General features: G+C 41.0%; 3 protein-coding genes across 5 annotated transcripts; all 3 read left to right on the top strand.

Moving 5' to 3' along the window:
• Positions 1-3,526: 3,526 nt before the first annotated feature.
• Positions 3,527-6,261, top strand: LOC104424268 (dnAJ-like protein slr0093). Of its 2 annotated transcripts, none has more exons than XM_010036633.3 (6): positions 3,527-3,773; positions 4,558-4,635; positions 4,780-4,855; positions 5,526-5,599; positions 5,689-5,759; positions 5,909-6,261. In XM_010036633.3, exons 1-6 carry the CDS (start codon positions 3,744-3,746, stop codon positions 5,949-5,951), a joined length of 372 nt encoding a protein of 123 aa, XP_010034935.1. In that variant the 5' UTR covers positions 3,527-3,743; the 3' UTR covers positions 5,952-6,261. The 2 variants fall into 2 exon arrangements, with proteins under 2 accessions (XP_010034935.1, XP_010034936.1); XM_010036634.3 differs by having other exon boundaries at positions 3,540-3,773; positions 3,848-4,635.
• Positions 6,262-9,034: 2,773 nt separating this feature from the next.
• Positions 9,035-12,098, top strand: LOC104424265 (CYP enzymes assisting alcohol dehydrogenase). Of its 2 annotated transcripts, XM_010036631.3 has the most exons (6): positions 9,035-9,398; positions 9,492-9,529; positions 10,611-11,013; positions 11,136-11,393; positions 11,546-11,704; positions 11,785-12,098. In XM_010036631.3, the coding sequence occupies exons 1-6, from the start codon at positions 9,225-9,227 to the stop codon at positions 11,893-11,895; spliced, it is 1,143 nt and encodes a 380-aa protein (XP_010034933.1). In that variant the 5' UTR covers positions 9,035-9,224; the 3' UTR covers positions 11,896-12,098. The 2 variants fall into 2 exon arrangements, with proteins under 2 accessions (XP_010034933.1, XP_039160472.1); XM_039304538.1 differs by lacking the exons at positions 9,035-9,398; positions 9,492-9,529 and adding an exon at positions 9,547-10,477.
• Positions 12,099-12,973: 875 nt separating this feature from the next.
• On the top strand, positions 12,974-16,339 carry LOC104424264 (CYP enzymes assisting alcohol dehydrogenase). Its single transcript, XM_010036630.3, has 6 exons — positions 12,974-13,293; positions 13,409-13,446; positions 14,967-15,369; positions 15,508-15,765; positions 15,853-16,011; positions 16,092-16,339. The coding sequence occupies exons 1-6, from the start codon at positions 13,120-13,122 to the stop codon at positions 16,200-16,202; spliced, it is 1,143 nt and encodes a 380-aa protein (XP_010034932.2). The 5' UTR covers positions 12,974-13,119; the 3' UTR covers positions 16,203-16,339.
• Positions 16,340-17,266: the final 927 nt, after the last annotated feature.

Genomic DNA, 17,266 nt, shown 5'->3' with positions numbered 1-17,266 from the left:
GTTCGGCGGAGAAGGACGTAAAAATTATCAATTTTTAAATTTTTTTGTACGACGTCCATTAAGTCGCTTCCTCGTCATGATCAGGAAAACTCGTGATGCCCAGATATTCTTTCTTGGACATTACTTCGTGATGCACTAATCCCTCTTTCTCTTTGAACTCACGGGCTACCATATCTAGAGGGAAGGTCTTAAGGCAGCTAGGCTTAGGGTGTGACAACAAGATTGAGATACCTACGCAAATTAGTCACATCTTCGAAGATGATACTATCCAGGACATAAAAGTTATCATTTTTTAGATTTTTTTTTTTGTTTGACGTTATATTAACTTGAGTTTTACACCTACGAAATGCCATTACTCCAGGTTTTCAATTCATCCAATCGGGCTTTTTTTTTTTTTTTTTTTGAAAATTATATTCATGTGTTTTTAGACAAATTTGACCAAACTTTCATTTAGCATAAGTTTTTCATTTAATGTTCTATTGACTCGACTTTGGCATTTACGAAAAGCCCGTGATTTAATGTTTTTAATTCATCGAATTTTAGAAACGTCTTAATTGGGCATTATTTTTCATATGATGTTGCACTAACTCAATGTTTTGCCTTATGGAAACCCGTGACTCGATGTTTTTGATTTATCAGATTTTTGAAAAGTCTTAATCGAGCATGAGTTTTCCATACTATACGATGTTCCATTAACTCGAAGTTTGGACTTACAGAAATCGTGACTTGATATTTTCATTTCATCAAATTAAGGAAAATTTTGCCATTAATTTTACAAAATTTTTACCACCCATAGCTTTTCCATCCAATATCTTATTTACTCGATTTTTAAAGCTTGTGGCCGAATTCTTTCAATTCATCAAATTGGGAGTCTCTGTTTCAATTGCTAATCGGAAATTTAATCTCTTAGTTTAACTCATTGTGCTTTTAGGATTGCTTTCCATCCATGTTTTACTCTATTAATTATTATTCTCATTATGTCAAAAGGATTTCAAATTTTAATCTCTCTTCATTTGATTCAGTGTACTCGTAGGTTGTTTAGTAGGATTACTTTCCATTACATTCTTTTCATGATTTGAACATTGTAGGTTTTAAGTTTCAAAAAATGAGGATTTTGTTCGAATAGATAGGTTTCAAGTTCCAAGTGAAACCCATACGGAACCTGGAACTACTCACTCCTAGTGACTATAACTCTTTCGAAGGGGTGCCAACTTGGTGGCTCTAGGCTACAAGAGGGGTGCGGCTTTGCTTGCTGAAATGACTGGAACTTTCTTGGTGTTGTACGCGATGTTATTAGCCTCCTATCCAAAGAAGAGATCTCTCAAGTTAAACGGGATGGGACTTGTAAGGAATTGTCAAAGTAGATATATCATATCCTAAAGATGAAAGAGATTTGTTAGTGTTTTGAGCTTACAAGCCATAGCTTGCCCTCCGTGCACTCTCCACTAATCAAATTCTTTAATCTTACCATTATGCATAGCATGCTAAAACAATAAGGACGTCACGCAACCTTAATCGGTGGTGAGGAAAAAGTCACATAAATATCGTGCAAATATTGTGCAATGAAAATCTCAAATATTGTTTTTTTTTTTCCACACAAAGTTGGGTATGTTATATGGTACAATTAATCAGAGGTTGTCAGGAGACATATTCTATTGGTTTCTCTGCAAATTGCGGTGAGTCAGCAGTAAGTTGCACCTTTATCAGTTGTGATTTTGAGCTGTTATTGGGTGCTGGGATACATGTGCTCCTAGTGCTCCTAAGTCTAAGAACATAGGACTCATGTAGGACCTACCTCATAAGATACATATGCAGGCAGTGTATCTTACAATTTTTCATTGACCTTAAGATAATAGTGGCAATTTCTTCTGTGCAGGCGTTTATGCAGGTAATCCTTCAAAACTGAGTATGAAAGCTGCCTTTGGAAAAATATGGAAGCTAGAGCGAATTCGTGGCCACCACACTTTCAAAACCATCCAAGAAAAAAATAAAGCTCCTAAGGCACCTAGAGACCCGTAATGACTTGTAAATAGTGATTCTTGCTGAGTATAGTCCTTCCACAGGATCACCTTTTCACTTTGTTTAATTTTTTGGTTTTTGTAGGCATCTACCAAAACTAAAGGGCCAGACAGTTGGATCCTTTAGGAAGGACTCATGATGTTGACAAATGCTACATATGAAAGGTCTCTTTGTTCTTTAAAACTCTTATTTTGGAGAAATGAGTATCATCATTTTATGGCCTATAGAATTTTGACTACTTATTCCAGGATTTTTATTCATTATATGCAATATTATTGACTGGCTGCGAATGACTTGGCAGGTTAGGCAGCAAAGTAAAATTATCCGGGAAGTTTTTGAGTATCACTAGATTGGATGATCGGGGATACAACTTGACTTATGAAACGCCGGAAGGAGTGGTTTCTCTGCAGACTAAAAGAGTGTGGTCATGACTGTCCCATCCCATGTCGCTGGTGGTCTATTGCGTCCTCTATCTGTGAGTCTCTTTTTAAACCAAACTAAAAAAATGTTTTAGTTCCTTTCCTTTGCAGATTTTCTGAAGCTTCTTGCTGAATTTGCTTGTGTCGATCTAAGAAAAACTTGTTTTGTTTAAAAGTCTAGCTTCAAGTTAGTTTTTGACGCTATTTTCTTTTGCTTGGTCATCTGCATCAGGTGGCGATGATTTTAATCATTATAAAATCATTTATCATTAATGATAGTGTCAGGACTGAGAGGATTCTCTTCGAGTGTACTGCAAAAAGCAGCCATAAGAAAAGGAACAAAAAGAAAATCTATGTAAACAATTTCATTAGAAGATTGTTAAAAATATTTGTCCAGTTTAGCCAAAAGGGAGGAGCTGAAAGCTGAAACTATCAAGTTGCAAGTCTCTTTTGAGCTTCGATTGATAGTGTTATGTTGATTCTGCCTGGTATATTATGTTGTTTAAAAGTCTAGCTTCAAATTGATAATTTTCTTTTGAAAAATTATATTCAGCTGTTTTTTTTTTCCACACAAATTTGGCTGGGAGACACGTTGGGAAGATGAAAGAGTGGGCCGTCAGAGTTGCCTAGCAAATGTTGAATCGTGCAGTTCCTAAAACCAATCCCAGTACTTTCAAAACCGCCAAACATTAAATAAAGAAGTACAAAACCGATTTACAATGAGACGAGACTTATAAGGAATGTGACTAGATTTATTTTTCAAAGCGGATATGATATGTACTAAAGATGAAAGAGATTTGTTAATGGTATGAGCTTACAAGCCATAGCTTGCCCCTTGTGCACTCTCCACTATGTTCTTTAATCTTATCATTATGCATAGCATGCTAAAATGTTAATTGGATTAGATAATGGGGGTCACGTGTTTGGGCCCCCAACCCAACCCATGACCGAGTCATCGAAACCTTGGAGAGATTGAGTAGACGAAGTTTTCTACGGATTGGGCCGTGAGTGCTGATGAATCCGGATTGCATTCTCTAGTTGGGCTGGGGGCCCAAACACGTGGACCGCCGATTATCTAATCCAGGCGGTCCATCGCCATCGCCATACTTCTTCTTCTGCTTCATCTTCAGTACTTCATCCTCCTCTTCCTCCTCATCCACCGCAGGTGATTTTCGCGATCGGCCAAAGAGAGTCACCCCCGGGGAGCAGCAAGCAGCGGCGCTGGATTCCAGCCATTTCGAGATCAGATGAAGTGGCATGCCTCCGTTACTCTCGTCGTAGCTAAATGTCCCTGTGCCGTGACCCATGGAACCTCATGATCCCCTTCCTCCCAAGGTACCTCTGACTGGACCACCCCCCTTTTCTCCCTTCTTCCTCTGATCCCAGCCAATTTTGCTCTCTCTCGACAGCTCAATCCGAGCTTCTACTCGACAAATGTGGTGGATTGGATTGGCTGGGTTCCCTTTTGTTTTGGGCACCGAACAAAATTGGGGTTCTTGCTGACCTCTCCTTTCCCCCATAATTGGGTTCCCGCTCTCTGACGCAAGTTATCGGTTGTTCCATGGAGAAAAAAAAGGAAGAGAGATGGGTGGGCAGGGAACGGGAGAGTGGGCCAGAATTAGATTACAGGAACCTCTCTCTCTCTCTCTCTCTCTCTCTCTCTCTCTCTTATGTCAAGTTCCAAAATTTAGCATTTGCCACTTCAAAACTTAGCATCGGTTCTGCTGCTTTAAGTTTGTTCTAGTGTAGTGGTACACTGATACATGGGAATGGCAATCTGGGTTGGCAAAATGCTGCTGATTAAGGTTACGGATTATGGGATGCGGTCACTAACCCTATTGCCTGTCAATTATTTCGTCTTCTAACTTGGCATTTTGTTTGTGACGTATGTCTCATGTCAGCCAAATGAGTTGTCGTCAAGTTCTCAGTTCGATTGCCATGTGCTCAAAAGAAGAAAAAAAAAAAAACAAAAACAATAGCTTTGACGGAAATGATTCTCTGTCTATTAACTGTCTTTTATACTAATAGATGATAACAGCTTCAATTCTAAGCATTACTTTTGCAATATGTTGGTCTACTTCATTGTTTGATCTGATAAATGGTCTTTGCTTTGACAAAGGATTACTACAAAATTTTGGAGGTGGATTATGATGCAACTGACGACAAAATCAGATTAAACTATCGGAAGCTTGCGTTGGTCTGTGTCTACTTCTCTTGCGGCTGGCTCTAAATGCTTTCCTTTTACTCTTTACTATTGAAACAGTATCTGGTCAGTGGATTACTATCTTTGGTTCTCTATAATGCACAATTTGCTGACTTCATACAATACTTTGTTTTGTAGAAGTGGCATCCTGACAAACACAAGGGCGATGGTGCTGTGACCTCAAAATTCCAAGAGATTAATGAAGCTTATAGTGGTAATGCTTACATGTAGCCTGGTGTACCTATTGCTTTCAACTGACTCAACCCTAGAATAGGATAGTTGGTCCTACAACAAAAGTACATGAAAAATGTTATTCTCATTGCCTTCATCAGTGGATCCCTGAGGATAATGACACGGTTATTTAACAGTAGACGAAATTTGTCAATGTCACGGAAGCAAATCTGAGTCCTCGGGCAGATCATCACAAGAATATAAAAGCTTTTGGTCGGTGCAATTAATGTATGCCGATAATTTGGAATTGATAGAAAGATATATGCTGAGCTACTCCCGATGATCTTCTTTGCTACGATAGTTGGTATATCAGGGTGAGTATGAAAAATAATAGTGATGGCTCGACCTTAATATGGACATAGGAATTGAGTTCCTGGCACAGGGAATTGTCTCTGTGCAATGCAGGGGAAGTGTTGCTTACATTCAATGACTTGAGCAGATACCGGCAACAAAGAGCCTTGGGCAATGGGATATTTTTTGTAGTCATTCTTTTTTTACACAGTGATCATTCTTTTTTATGCTAATGAAGGTATACCTCATGTGAGATTTAGGTGACTATAAGGAAAAGTAATTTAGATTCAGACATCAGTTTCTGCTAGGTTGATAGCATTTATGCTGTGCTATATTTCCCTTTAAAATGATCCTTTTCGCAGTGCTGAGCGATCCTGTCAAACGCTTTGATTATGACTTAACTGGGATTTATGAGATCGAGAAGTATACCTTGAGGGTGAGGCTATAGATTATTTTCGAATTTCGGGTTAAACTGGAACTTTTTCATTCAACATCCTTGATTTCATGTTCTGTCACCGCAAGCAGGAGTATCTTGCCAGATTCAAAGGAATGATATTGACCTGTAATGGGCTCGGTATTGGTCATCCATCAGAAGGGTAATTTCTTCTAGTTGTTTCCACAGAAGTGTATATTTCCATCGCGTGTTGTTTGTGGAAGCTTCCGAGTTCCACTTATGTTGACCGGCTGCTGTTAAGCCCACTCATCACTTTTCATTGTTAAATTTTTTACCATTGGAATAATGCAGGGCAGAGCACTTGACCAATGGTGGTAACGTTGCAGACGAGTGAGGATTTTTCTCCAGTTAAAGTGCATGTGCTTCCATGCCACGAGAGGCTTCAGTTTAGAAGGCAGGCTTGAATTCATTGCTGCAAAGATGTTACCTTGTGGAGGAAGAGAAATAAGCTAACGATGTTCTGAGGAATGTCCAATTGAAACCCGGTGCATCTCAGGCGACCAATACACCCATGTTTAAGGGATCTCAACATGTACTCCTTCATTCTTCTTGCTTTGTACATTGCCTTGTTGTACAATGTTGAATTTGATTCATTTGTTTGTAAAAAGTCATATCTTTCTCCGAGTTTATGGCTGTTGCGGGTAGGGCCTGTGGCTTAAGTTTGTGGATCGAGTACTGCCAAGTTTGAGTCAGAAGGCTGCGTTTTCAAAAAGAGCGAGCGGAATGGTAGGATGATATATTAAACCATACAATGATCAACATGTGGCAAATATGAGCCCACCAGTTGAACCGGCAAAATTTCTGCCTCCACCCTTTCCGTTAAGGCTCCGTCTCTCTCCCCTTTACTCTCTCTTTTCTTTCCTCTTGCGTCTCCCATGGCTTCAGCTTGAGTCAGCTCATGGCCGACCTGCTCACAAGCACTCTGACGCTCAGGCATGGCCAGTAAAGGGAAGAAGAGAAAAAGAAAAAGACAAAAATGTCTTCGATGGGATAAATATGTCATAATTTGAAAAATTTTGGGTTTTACAGGTAAAAAAAAAAATTTGGGATAATTGTGTCACTTTGAGTAAAGTCTGGGGTTAACCCTAGCTTGACGCTGGGGGCAGGGAAAATGGAAGAAAAAAAAAGAAATATATCACGTCACAGAAAAAAAAAGAAAGAAGTATAGGATAAATCTATCACTTTGAGCAAAGTTTGGAATTTTCGTGACTCTTTCCCAAATAAAAACAAAAACCCGAACTTTTTAGAAGAATGTCAGCAGGCGAGGTCGGATGCGGAGCTGGGAGGAGGAAATGGCAGGTGGGTTTTGTAAACGGACGCATAGGCGTATCGAGTGGACGTCAATTTCCTTATTTAATGTGATTTCATCACTTGGGTCATTCTCGTCCGTCTTGCTCTGTTGCGCTCGCTGGTTCATTCGTTCATTCGATCGTTGGGTATGCTATTGATCTCTGGGTACCCTTTTTTCCCATCCACCATGGACGACGCTCGCGGCCAGCCATGGACGACACTCATCCATGGCTGCTTTGGCCATGAAGCTTGACCTCAAACCTGGAGCTTTGGGTAGCGCTCGAGTTTTGCGTTCAGTGGCGTGCCAGCCCTCCTCGACCTGAAGCGGCCATGAGCCGACTCGAGCTCAAGCCATGGCATACGCAAGGGGAAAGAAAAGAAAAGTAGAGAGAGTGAAGGGCAAAAACGGAGGGGAGGAGAGAGACGGAGCGTTAACGGAGAGAGCGGGGGCAGAAATTTTGCCGGTTTAACTGACAGGTGGGCCCGGATTTTTGTTACGTTTCGATCACTGTATGATTTAATGTATGGCACATTTAACACACTTGATATTTTCTTGAATGGTAGAGGAGAGAACTTTTCTGACAATCCACCATCATCAAAGGAACCCCAACTACCATGATTTGACCAGAAGGTCAGTGTAGGATCCATGTCCTTCCACATGTGGATCTTAAATTTATGGTGAAAGTATAATTTAAAAAATAAAAAAAAATACAATGAAGTTCTATAACTTATTAAATTTTATCAACATAACATTTTTTAATTAATTTCTCTTTTCTAAATGGCATTTTTTTATTTTCTTTTTCAAATCTTATTTAAATTAGATTAAAATAACTAAAAAAGGCCAAAGTTTTTATCAATAAAACTGCAAAAAAGAAAGAAAGAAAGAAAGATAGGGTCTTGCCGGTAAGGTGCCACCGTCATTACACATCACATGAGGGCTCGAGACCCCTGCTAAGCTTGAGCAAGGGTTGCCTAGATTTGGGCAAATGTCAGCCCTCATTTGAACCTGGCAAGGGTCATCAGCCCTCGCCTTGCCCAAGGTTGGCGATCTCCAAACCCTCTGGAAATGGGCAGTGGCAATGGTGTGCCATCGACGATGAGGCCCTACCATTCTTCTTCTTTTTCTTCTTCTTCTTTTAGTTTTAAAATTTGCAAAATAAATAATAATAAATGTTACATAGTAAAGAGAATATTGTCTAATGGAAGTATTTGATTACACAAATTTGACAAATTTTATGATTTGATTGCATTTTTTTATATATTATAAATTCAAGGACTTAATTGTATTTTCATGATAAATCCTAGAATTTTTAGAGCACTTATTCTTATTTAGCAAAATGGCATTTCATAAATCACCAGGAGTCACGTCACTAGGGGACAAACTAAGTCGTCCGATCTTGAAAAATAAAACATGGCCGAGATAAGCACAAATCTATCGTATATTTAAACAAAGTGGGTCATAATCGAACACTCAATAATAGCAATTGTTAATTGAGTGGTTGAGCAATTTATGAAGATGTCCTTCTCGCCCACGGCTGCAGAACTTGGACATTATCCGCGAACAAAGCCAAAAAAGTCCAATGATCTCAGCTTCACGCAACGATAAAATAAAGATCACGAGCTCAAATGTTATCGATTTCCACTAATAAATGGTGGGGATCAAATTGCTGTAAGATATTAGTCGGATGATGACTCATTTTGTCCCCAAACTCCATTTTTCGCCAATCTGTTTTGAATGTCGGTAGCATAGCACGTCAACAGCTAGCTTGCTTGCTTGCGATGGTTCTCTTATTCATCAATTTATTTATGAAGTTATTTTTTTCATGACGAGAAATCCCGATATACATATATAATAATCGGGCTATTCAAAAGTTTTTTGTGGATTCCATCATAGATTATGTAAGATACAAAGCTGAAGTTTAGCTGACTTGGATAGTTGATTCAAGCATAAATATAATTTGCACGTTGACGACATAAGCCTGTGAGAGCTTACAACCTATATGTATGTATTTATGTATTAACAAGTCTATCCGTCAGGAAAGTCAACTATTGCACCGGGAATAGAGGTTTGGTTTGGTATATGCATATGCATGGTGGTAGCAAGCAGTTGGAGAATTTTTTATTAGGAAAAGCACCAGGACACGTGATATCCAAGGCGCATATGACCAAAAACAGGGAACGCGCATGGAGGTGTGGAGGTGAAGGTGATCATCTATATAATATGAGCAAATCCATCGAGGCTAATCATACTGATACTTGGTGGTGAGAGAAACCGGAAAAGCAATCCCATAAAAGAGAGAGAGAGAGAGAGAGAGAGATGAGCAGCTCGCAGGTGATAACATGCAAAGGGGTGGTATGCTGGGGAGCAGGGGAAGAGTGGAAGGTGGAGGAGATACAAGTGGATCCCCCCAAGGGGAGTGAAGTGAGGATGAAGATGTTGTTCGCCAGTGTTTGCCACACGGATGTCTTGTGCTCCCGGGGTTTCCCTTTCGTTAGTTCACTTCTCTCTCTACTCTACTCTACTCTTCTTCCCTTCTCTTATCTGTCTTATAATTTACTCTTCCCCAATTTGTTGGCGTTGCAGCCGATATACCCTCGAGTTCTTGGCCATGAAGGTGTTGGGTAAAGTCTTCTCTCTCTCTCTCTCCCCCCCACAACTTGGTGACTCCATGCAAAATCTGATCGGCTCCTTAATTTGATTCCCCCTAATAATCCCCGTTAGATATGTCAGTGAGGAGTTGGCATTCGCTCCATTACTTTTTGGCTGGGTGTTGTATGTATGATCATAACTTGTGACTTACTGTTAATGAACATCAACACAACCATCGGGATCGATTCCCGAGTCCTGCTTCTCCTCAAGAACAGCATCCATCTCATTCATGGTCATTCTCCAAATATGTCTGGATGCCTCTAGCTACAGCTAGCTCAGGCAGGCACTTAATATCTCTCATTTTTCTAACATTCCCATTTACCTGCTTTGCAATGGGTGTGCTCCCGTATCGCAGCTGTTCTACCAATCGCCCCATATGGATGACTGCACTTTATTCAATTTGATATAATTAGGACTCCGTTCTCCCCCGGTCAGTCTCGATAAAGTTATGCTCACATAATAAGTAACTTTACCCTCAAACTACAAATCCTACTAGTGTCTTGTGATCCACGGCCAGCCAACACCACTCTTAGCTGCCTCCACTGCCGGTGAGAGTAAAAAGAATAGCCAACTTCACATTTTAATTTGTTTCATCAATGAATCTGACTCTTCACAAAGCCAATCCCCAAGCATGAGCCGTGTTCTTAGCTATAGCTGCAATTCGCTAGCTCAAGACTTCCATCACCCATCTCTGCCTCAGGTTCCTTAAGAAATTATTAGATACTCCATGGCCATGGACGAGCTTATCAAGCCTCTAATGGGATTGGTGGTGGCTTGGCCAGCGAGAAGGCAACATTTGTGGTGGCCTGGTCAACAACGGTTGAACAAAGGGAGCTTGATTGTCTGGCTAGGCTTTTCCTGGCGGTCAAAATAGATTTAAGTCAAATGATGATGGAAAACACGGAAATTAAGCCTCACAGGTACATCCCTTGATAGTTAAATAGGAATATAGTAACTCATCAAAGCATTTCATCAACATAAGGTACCGTTGCTCTCAACATATGCACATCCAGTGCTGTCTATATATATGTGATTGACGGGGGAAAATGGCAGGATTGTGGAAAGTGTTGGAGAGGAAGTAAAAGAGTTGAAGAAAGGAGACGTGGTTATTCCTGTCTTTGTGGGAGAATGCGGGGAGTGTGAGAACTGTAACTCGGAGAAGACAAACTTATGCCTCCGGCATCCGCTCTCTTTTAGTGGCTTATTACCAGATGGCACATCGAGAATGTCCATCCGAGGCCAGACCCTGTACCACCTCCTCTCTTGCTCCACCTGGTCTGAGTACACAGTGTCTGATGTCAACTATGTTATGAAGGTTGACCCAGATGTAGCTCTCCCGCATGCTAGCTTCTTGTCGTGCGGATTCTCCACTGGGTTTGGGGCCGCTTGGATGGACTCCAAGGTCGAGAGTGGCTCCTCCGTGGCTGTGATCGGCCTCGGTGCTGTTGGACTCGGGGTATGTGGTTGGTCGGTTGTGTTACTAGCTTACATGCGCACTATATAAATGCTTTCTTGAGAGAATTAATTAGAAAGAGAGTGAAAGCACGGTAATAGTTCAGTTGATTTGATGATGAGCAGGTCGTAAAAGGAGCAAGGGTGCAAGGGGCCACTACCATAATCGGCGTGGACAAAAACGGGATGAAGAAAGACAAGGGAGAAGCGTTTGGGATGACTAATTTCATAAATCCAGAAGCTCAACAGTCCTCCGGTAATGCGGATTCGAAATCCATCTCCGAAATGGTCAAAGACTTGACGGGTGGAGTCGGCGTGGACTACTGCTTTGAATGCTCGGGAGTACCTGACTTGATCAACCAAGCACTAGAAGCCACTAAAGTGGTGATGAATCTACATTGTCACATTGTCCATGAAAATATACTGCGTGCTCGCACGCTCACACACCCAACAAAGCTCCATCTTTCAAGTCTCATTCGTTATTCCGACCAGGAGAAAAAAAAAAGGTCTCACACGTATATATTTTATGTGTTCAGGGAAAAGGCAAAGCAGTGGTAGTGGGTGCAGGGCTGGACCAGTTTGTGCAGATTAGTTTCCTGAATCTGTTGATGGGGAGAACATTGAAGGGAACCATTTTTGGAGGTCTCAAAAGCAAGACCCACCTTCCCCTCCTCCTCCACAAATGCAAAAATAAGGTTTTAATAAGCTTTTTCATGCCACGCCAATTCAGACGCAATGCACACAGCCACTGACTTTGCTTGCTTTTGTTCCGCAGGAGATCCTACTTGATGAACTTCTAACCCACGAGATGAAATTGGAGGACGTACCGAAAGCTCTTGACATACTGAAGCAGTCAAATTGCGTCAAGATTTTGATCAAAATTTGACGCCCCATATGCCTATTGCCTCCTTCCCTTTCTTTCTTGAGTTTGTCCAGTACGATATTGACCTTGCTTTGAGTTACTTTTTTTTTTCTTGTGAAATTCCAATAATATATAATCAATCGATGGATCCAACAGATTGTGACAAGGACTACCAGAAGCACATTCACTCTACAACTATTTTATGCATGGCATTGATCTCCGTTTAATTAGGGCTTGATTCCCTGAAAATTTTGAATTCCATGAAGATCCTCCTTATGATGTGGTCAATGACTCTTACTTTTCTTCTAGACTAGTTAAATGATAGTACAGAAAAATTCAGTGGCATGTTGAGCAAGTTCACGGGACCCTAATTTTAAAAGAGCAGAAGCTCTACCCAACTCATTTCCTTGTCCGATACTTTATTTGTAAGAAAACGGTGTTATGAAGTAATAGCTCCCTTAAAAGCTATAAATAACTTTTCTCACACAAATCCAATTTTATACCATTATTGTGTCGTGTCATTATTGGATTTAATTGCACCCCGGATATTAAAATTATTGTTCCTAATTTAACAGAGCATGTGGACGAGATAGGTACAAAATTATAATCTCGATTCTAAAGAGTCATGTTTAAACAAATGTCACGTAATCGAACACTCAATAAATAGAATACGTTAATTCCCCGGAGACCTCTCATTGCAACTTTTACCATTATTTAATGGTTGAGCAATTTATCAAGACGTCCTTTCCTACACGACAGCAAAAGTTTGCAAATGGTTCGTGAATTAATGGACGGCTTTGTCCTCGTTTGAGTGACTTCTCCATTGGACGTGGATGGAGTGCCAAGAAGAGAAGAAAATCGAAAGTGACTGCAGCTTCAGGCAAAGGATAAGCGATGGATGGTTAGAAGAAGAAGCAAGGTCAAATCAGATCAACTGATGGATAATGACGCATTTGGTCCACTAACATTTACTTTGCGCCTGTCTGTTTTCATGTTTGATTGAATGATAGTATTCTCATCAGTGGTTGAAGGGTCGCTGGTAGCATTAGATAAGATGGAAGGCTATAATATAGCCCGTTGGATGATGATTTAAAATATAAATAAAATAAAACCAAAAGAAGATGAGACTCGTTTCCCAGTGCAAAACAGTGAAACCCATATGGACTGGTAAAGGTGACTGGAGGTAAGCAAATTGATACTTCTGCTGAGAGAAATAGAAAAGCGATACCATAATAGAGAGAGAAAGAGATGAGCAGCTCGCAAGTGATAACGTGCAAAGGAGTGGTGTGCTGGGGAGCAGAGGAGGAATGGAAAGTGGAGGAGATACAAGTGGATCCTCCCAAGGGGAGCGAAGTGAGGATGAAGATGTTGTTTGCCAGTGTTTGCCACACGGATGTCATATGTTCCCGGGGTTTCCCTTTTGTCAGTTCACTTCTCTCTCTACTCTAGTCCACTCTACTCTCTCCTCTGCATTTCTTTTCTTTTCTTTTCTTTTCTGTCATACAATTCACTCTTCTCCAATTTGTTGGCGTTGCAGCCAGTTTACCCTCGAGTTCTCGGCCACGAAGGTGTCGGGTAAAATCTTCTCACTCTTCCAGCATGCCAAGTCTGGTTCGCTTCTTAGTTTGATTACCTCTAATTACTCCCTGTAAGATATGCCAGTGAGGAGTTGCGTTCCCTTCATTACATATTGGCTGGGCCTTGTGTGTATGATCATAACTTGTGACTTGCTCTTGATGAAATATGAAGACAACCATCGTGATCCCCTCCCAAGTTCTGCTTCTCCCCAAGAGCAGCATCCATCTCATTCATACTCCAAATATGGCCGGATACCTCTAGCTATAGCTAGGCCAGGCACTTTAATATCTCTCATTCTTTAAAAATCCCCACTTACCAACTTCGCAACAAGTGTTCTCCCCCTCCCGACCAAAAAAAAAAAAAAGAAAAAAAAAGAAAGAAGAAGTATTCTCCCACATCGGAAATGTTCCAATAGTCGGCGAATATTGATAATTGCAGTTCATTCGTTAGGATTACGTTTTCCTCCGGTCAATTTTTAAGTGTCTTGCGTGATCCTCGGCTAGCCACCAACACCACTGTTAGCTGCCTCCACTGCCGGAATCTAAGGCCCATCGTTGATGAGAGGAAAAAGAATATTAGCCAATTTCAGATTGCAATTTGTTTATGTTAGGAACGTGAATTTTTTAAAAGAAAATAGAGAAGAAAAAACTCTTTCTAAAATCAGAAACGGAAAATTATTGTGCTAGATTAGGCAATTTTTCCACCTCTCAATATCAGTACCAGCATTATAAGCTTCAATATTACAACTATAAAAGATATTGCCCCAATATATAACAAGAGTCTAGAGTATAAATAATTATGATGGAAATTACATATATGACATTAGTAGCAGTAAAAACTCTATTATCTATTTTAATATGAATATTACATGTATGCCATTAGTGGGATGGGTGACCTATTGGAAAGTGATTGCTTATAACAAACTACTTTTTGCGCTTGAATATTATTTTTCTCAATGAGACTCCACAACCCCATTAGTTTCATCTATGAATCTGAATCTTCACAAAGCTAATCGCCAGGCATGAGCTCTCTTCTTAGCTATAGCTGCAATTCTCTAGCTCTCAACATCCATCTCCGCCTCAGGTTCCTCTAGAAGTTATAAGGTAGTCCATGGCCATGGACGATCCTATCAAGCCTCTTAACGGTTTCGATAGTGGCTTGGCCAGCGAGACTGCAACTTTTTTTGGTGGCCTGGTCAGCGACGGTTGAACATTGGGTTTGAAAACTGAGCGTGTTTGTCTGGCTAAGGTTTTTCTGGCATTTAAAATAGATTGATGGAAAGATGATTTCGTGAATGACTATCGAACACCTCGGTGGGAGGATAACATCCATGGCCGATCCGATTATATTATTAAGCCTCCCAGATACACCCCTTGATTGTTACGTTAGAATATAGTTATTCATCAAAGCATTTAAGCAGCATAAGATTCAATTGCTCTCAACATAGGCACATCCATTGCTGTCTACACGCACACAGATATATACACGTGTGCATGTGATTGACCGGAAAATGGCAGGATTGTGGAGAGCGTTGGAGAGGAAGTGAAAGAGTGGAAGAAAGGAGATGTGGTTATTCCCCTGTTTCTTGGAGAATGCGGAGAGTGTGAGAACTGCAACTCGGAGAAGACAAACTTATGCCTCCGGCATCCGCTCTCTTTTAGTGGCGTGCTGCCGGATGGCACGTCGCGAATGTCCATCCGAGGCCAGACCCTGTACCACCTCCTCTCTTGCTCCACCTGGTCCGAGTACACGGTGTGCGACGCCAATTATGTTGTGAAGGTTGACCCAGGTGTAGCTCTCCCGCATGCTAGCTTCTTGTCATGCGGATTCTCCACTGGGTTTGGGGCCGCTTGGATGGACTCTAAGGTCGAGAGTGGCTCCTCCGTGGCTGTGATTGGCCTCGGTGCTGTTGGACTTGGGGTATGTGGTTGGTTGGTTTTGTACTAGCTTACACGTGTTCCTATATAAATGCTGTTTTGAGAGCATCAGTTACACGGAGAGAGAGAGAGAGAGAGAGAGAAACACCGTAATAGTTCAATTGATATTGATCTTGACCAGGCCATAGAAGGAGCAAGAGTGCAAGGGGCGAGTACCATAATCGGCGTGGACAAAAACAGGATGAAGAAGGACAAGGGAGAAGCCTTTGGAATGACTCATTTCATTAATCCAGATGATCACGAGTCCTCCGATAATGCAGATTCGAAATCCATCTCCCAAATGGTCAAAGACCTGACGGGCGGAGTCGGCGTGGACTACTGCTTTGAGTGCACTGGAGTAACTGACTTGATCGACCAGGCCCTAGAAGCCACTAAAATGGTGATGAATCCATATCATCATATTATGTATGTCCTCTCACACAACAGAACTCCTTTCAAGTCTCATACGTATATATTTTGTGGTCAGGGAAAAGGCAAAGCAGTGGTAGTGGGTGAGGGGCTGAACCCTTTTGTGCGGATTAGTTTTCTGAATCTGATTATGGGGAGAACATTGAAGGGAACCATTTTTGGAGGCCTCAAAAGCAAGACCCACCTCCCCCTCCTCCTCCACAAATCGAAAACTAAGGTTTTAATGAGCTTTTTCACGCCACACCACTTCAGAGTCAATGCACACAATCACTGAATTTGCTTGCTTTTGTTCCACAGGAGATACGACTTGATGAACTTCTAACCCACGAGATGAAATTGGAAGACGTACCAAAAGCTCCTGAGATACTTAAGCAGTCAAATTGCGTCAAGATTTTGATCAAGATTTAACGCTCCATTTGCCTATTGCCTCCTCCCCTTTCTTTCTCGAGCTTGTCCAGAACGATGTTGACCATGTTTTGTGTACTTTTACTCGTGAAATTCCAATAATATATAACGGAGCAATGGACCCAACAGATTGTTACAAAGGACTACCAGAAGCACATTCACTCTAAAACTCGTCAAATATTCCTTATTCGCTTGACTTATATTTTATGGAGTTATGGCCTCAACATCCAATTTTAACTCAAACTAGTATTCAACATGATGCAGTTAGAAACAGCCAACACCTCGAGATCTTTAAAACGGCCCATTGCATGCGCGCGTGCTTGTGAGAGAGAGGGAGAGAGATGCATGGCATTCATCTCCGATTAATTAGGTTTGATTCCCTCAATTTTGATTTCTATGAGAATTCTTGTTATGATGCGGTTAATGTCCCTTAATTTCTTCGAGAGTTGTTGAATGATAGTACAGAGAAATATGTGCAGTAGCATGTCGAGCAAGTTCACAGGACCCTAATCCTAAAAAGCAGAAACTTCACCCAACTCATTTCCCTACCCAACCGTCGAAGATGCTGGGTCACGATATAGGATGTATAACCAACTTACAATCCATTCTCAATCATCTTCCAGTTTGCAGCACATCTTGCATTAGCTTCTCTTAGTCAACCTCCAGAAGTTTACCTAATTTTTACCCGTTCTTTGAAAGGTGCATCTTCCTTGAAACTTGCAATCAAGGAAATCTTTTAGAAGTCACCAGGCATCAACGCTGAAGCCTGAGAGTAAAGTACGACTTCAAGTTTATGTTAAAACGATAGAACCTGGATCACTTCGGATCACACCCCACAACCACAGAAACCAGTAGACAACCAAACCTATCACTATGAATCCAACTTATCTTTAAGTTCAACATCCAGGAGAAGTAATCTTGGTCTGCTAAATGGTAATCCCCAAACTACCAACATTTATCCCGGATCAAGGTAACCAGAAGATTTGTTGCTCCATGCGGCAAGTTGAGTTCATCAAACTGATACAATCAGACATTCCGCACATAAGAGACTGCACATTTAAAAATGT

The sequence above is a fragment of the Eucalyptus grandis genome, chromosome 11 (genome assembly GCF_016545825.1).
Source record: "Eucalyptus grandis isolate ANBG69807.140 chromosome 11, ASM1654582v1, whole genome shotgun sequence".
NCBI classification, from domain to species: Eukaryota; Viridiplantae; Streptophyta; class Magnoliopsida; order Myrtales; family Myrtaceae; genus Eucalyptus; species Eucalyptus grandis.
Note: the sequence above shows the minus strand (reverse complement) of the source record. Positions and strands in the feature narration are given on the sequence as shown.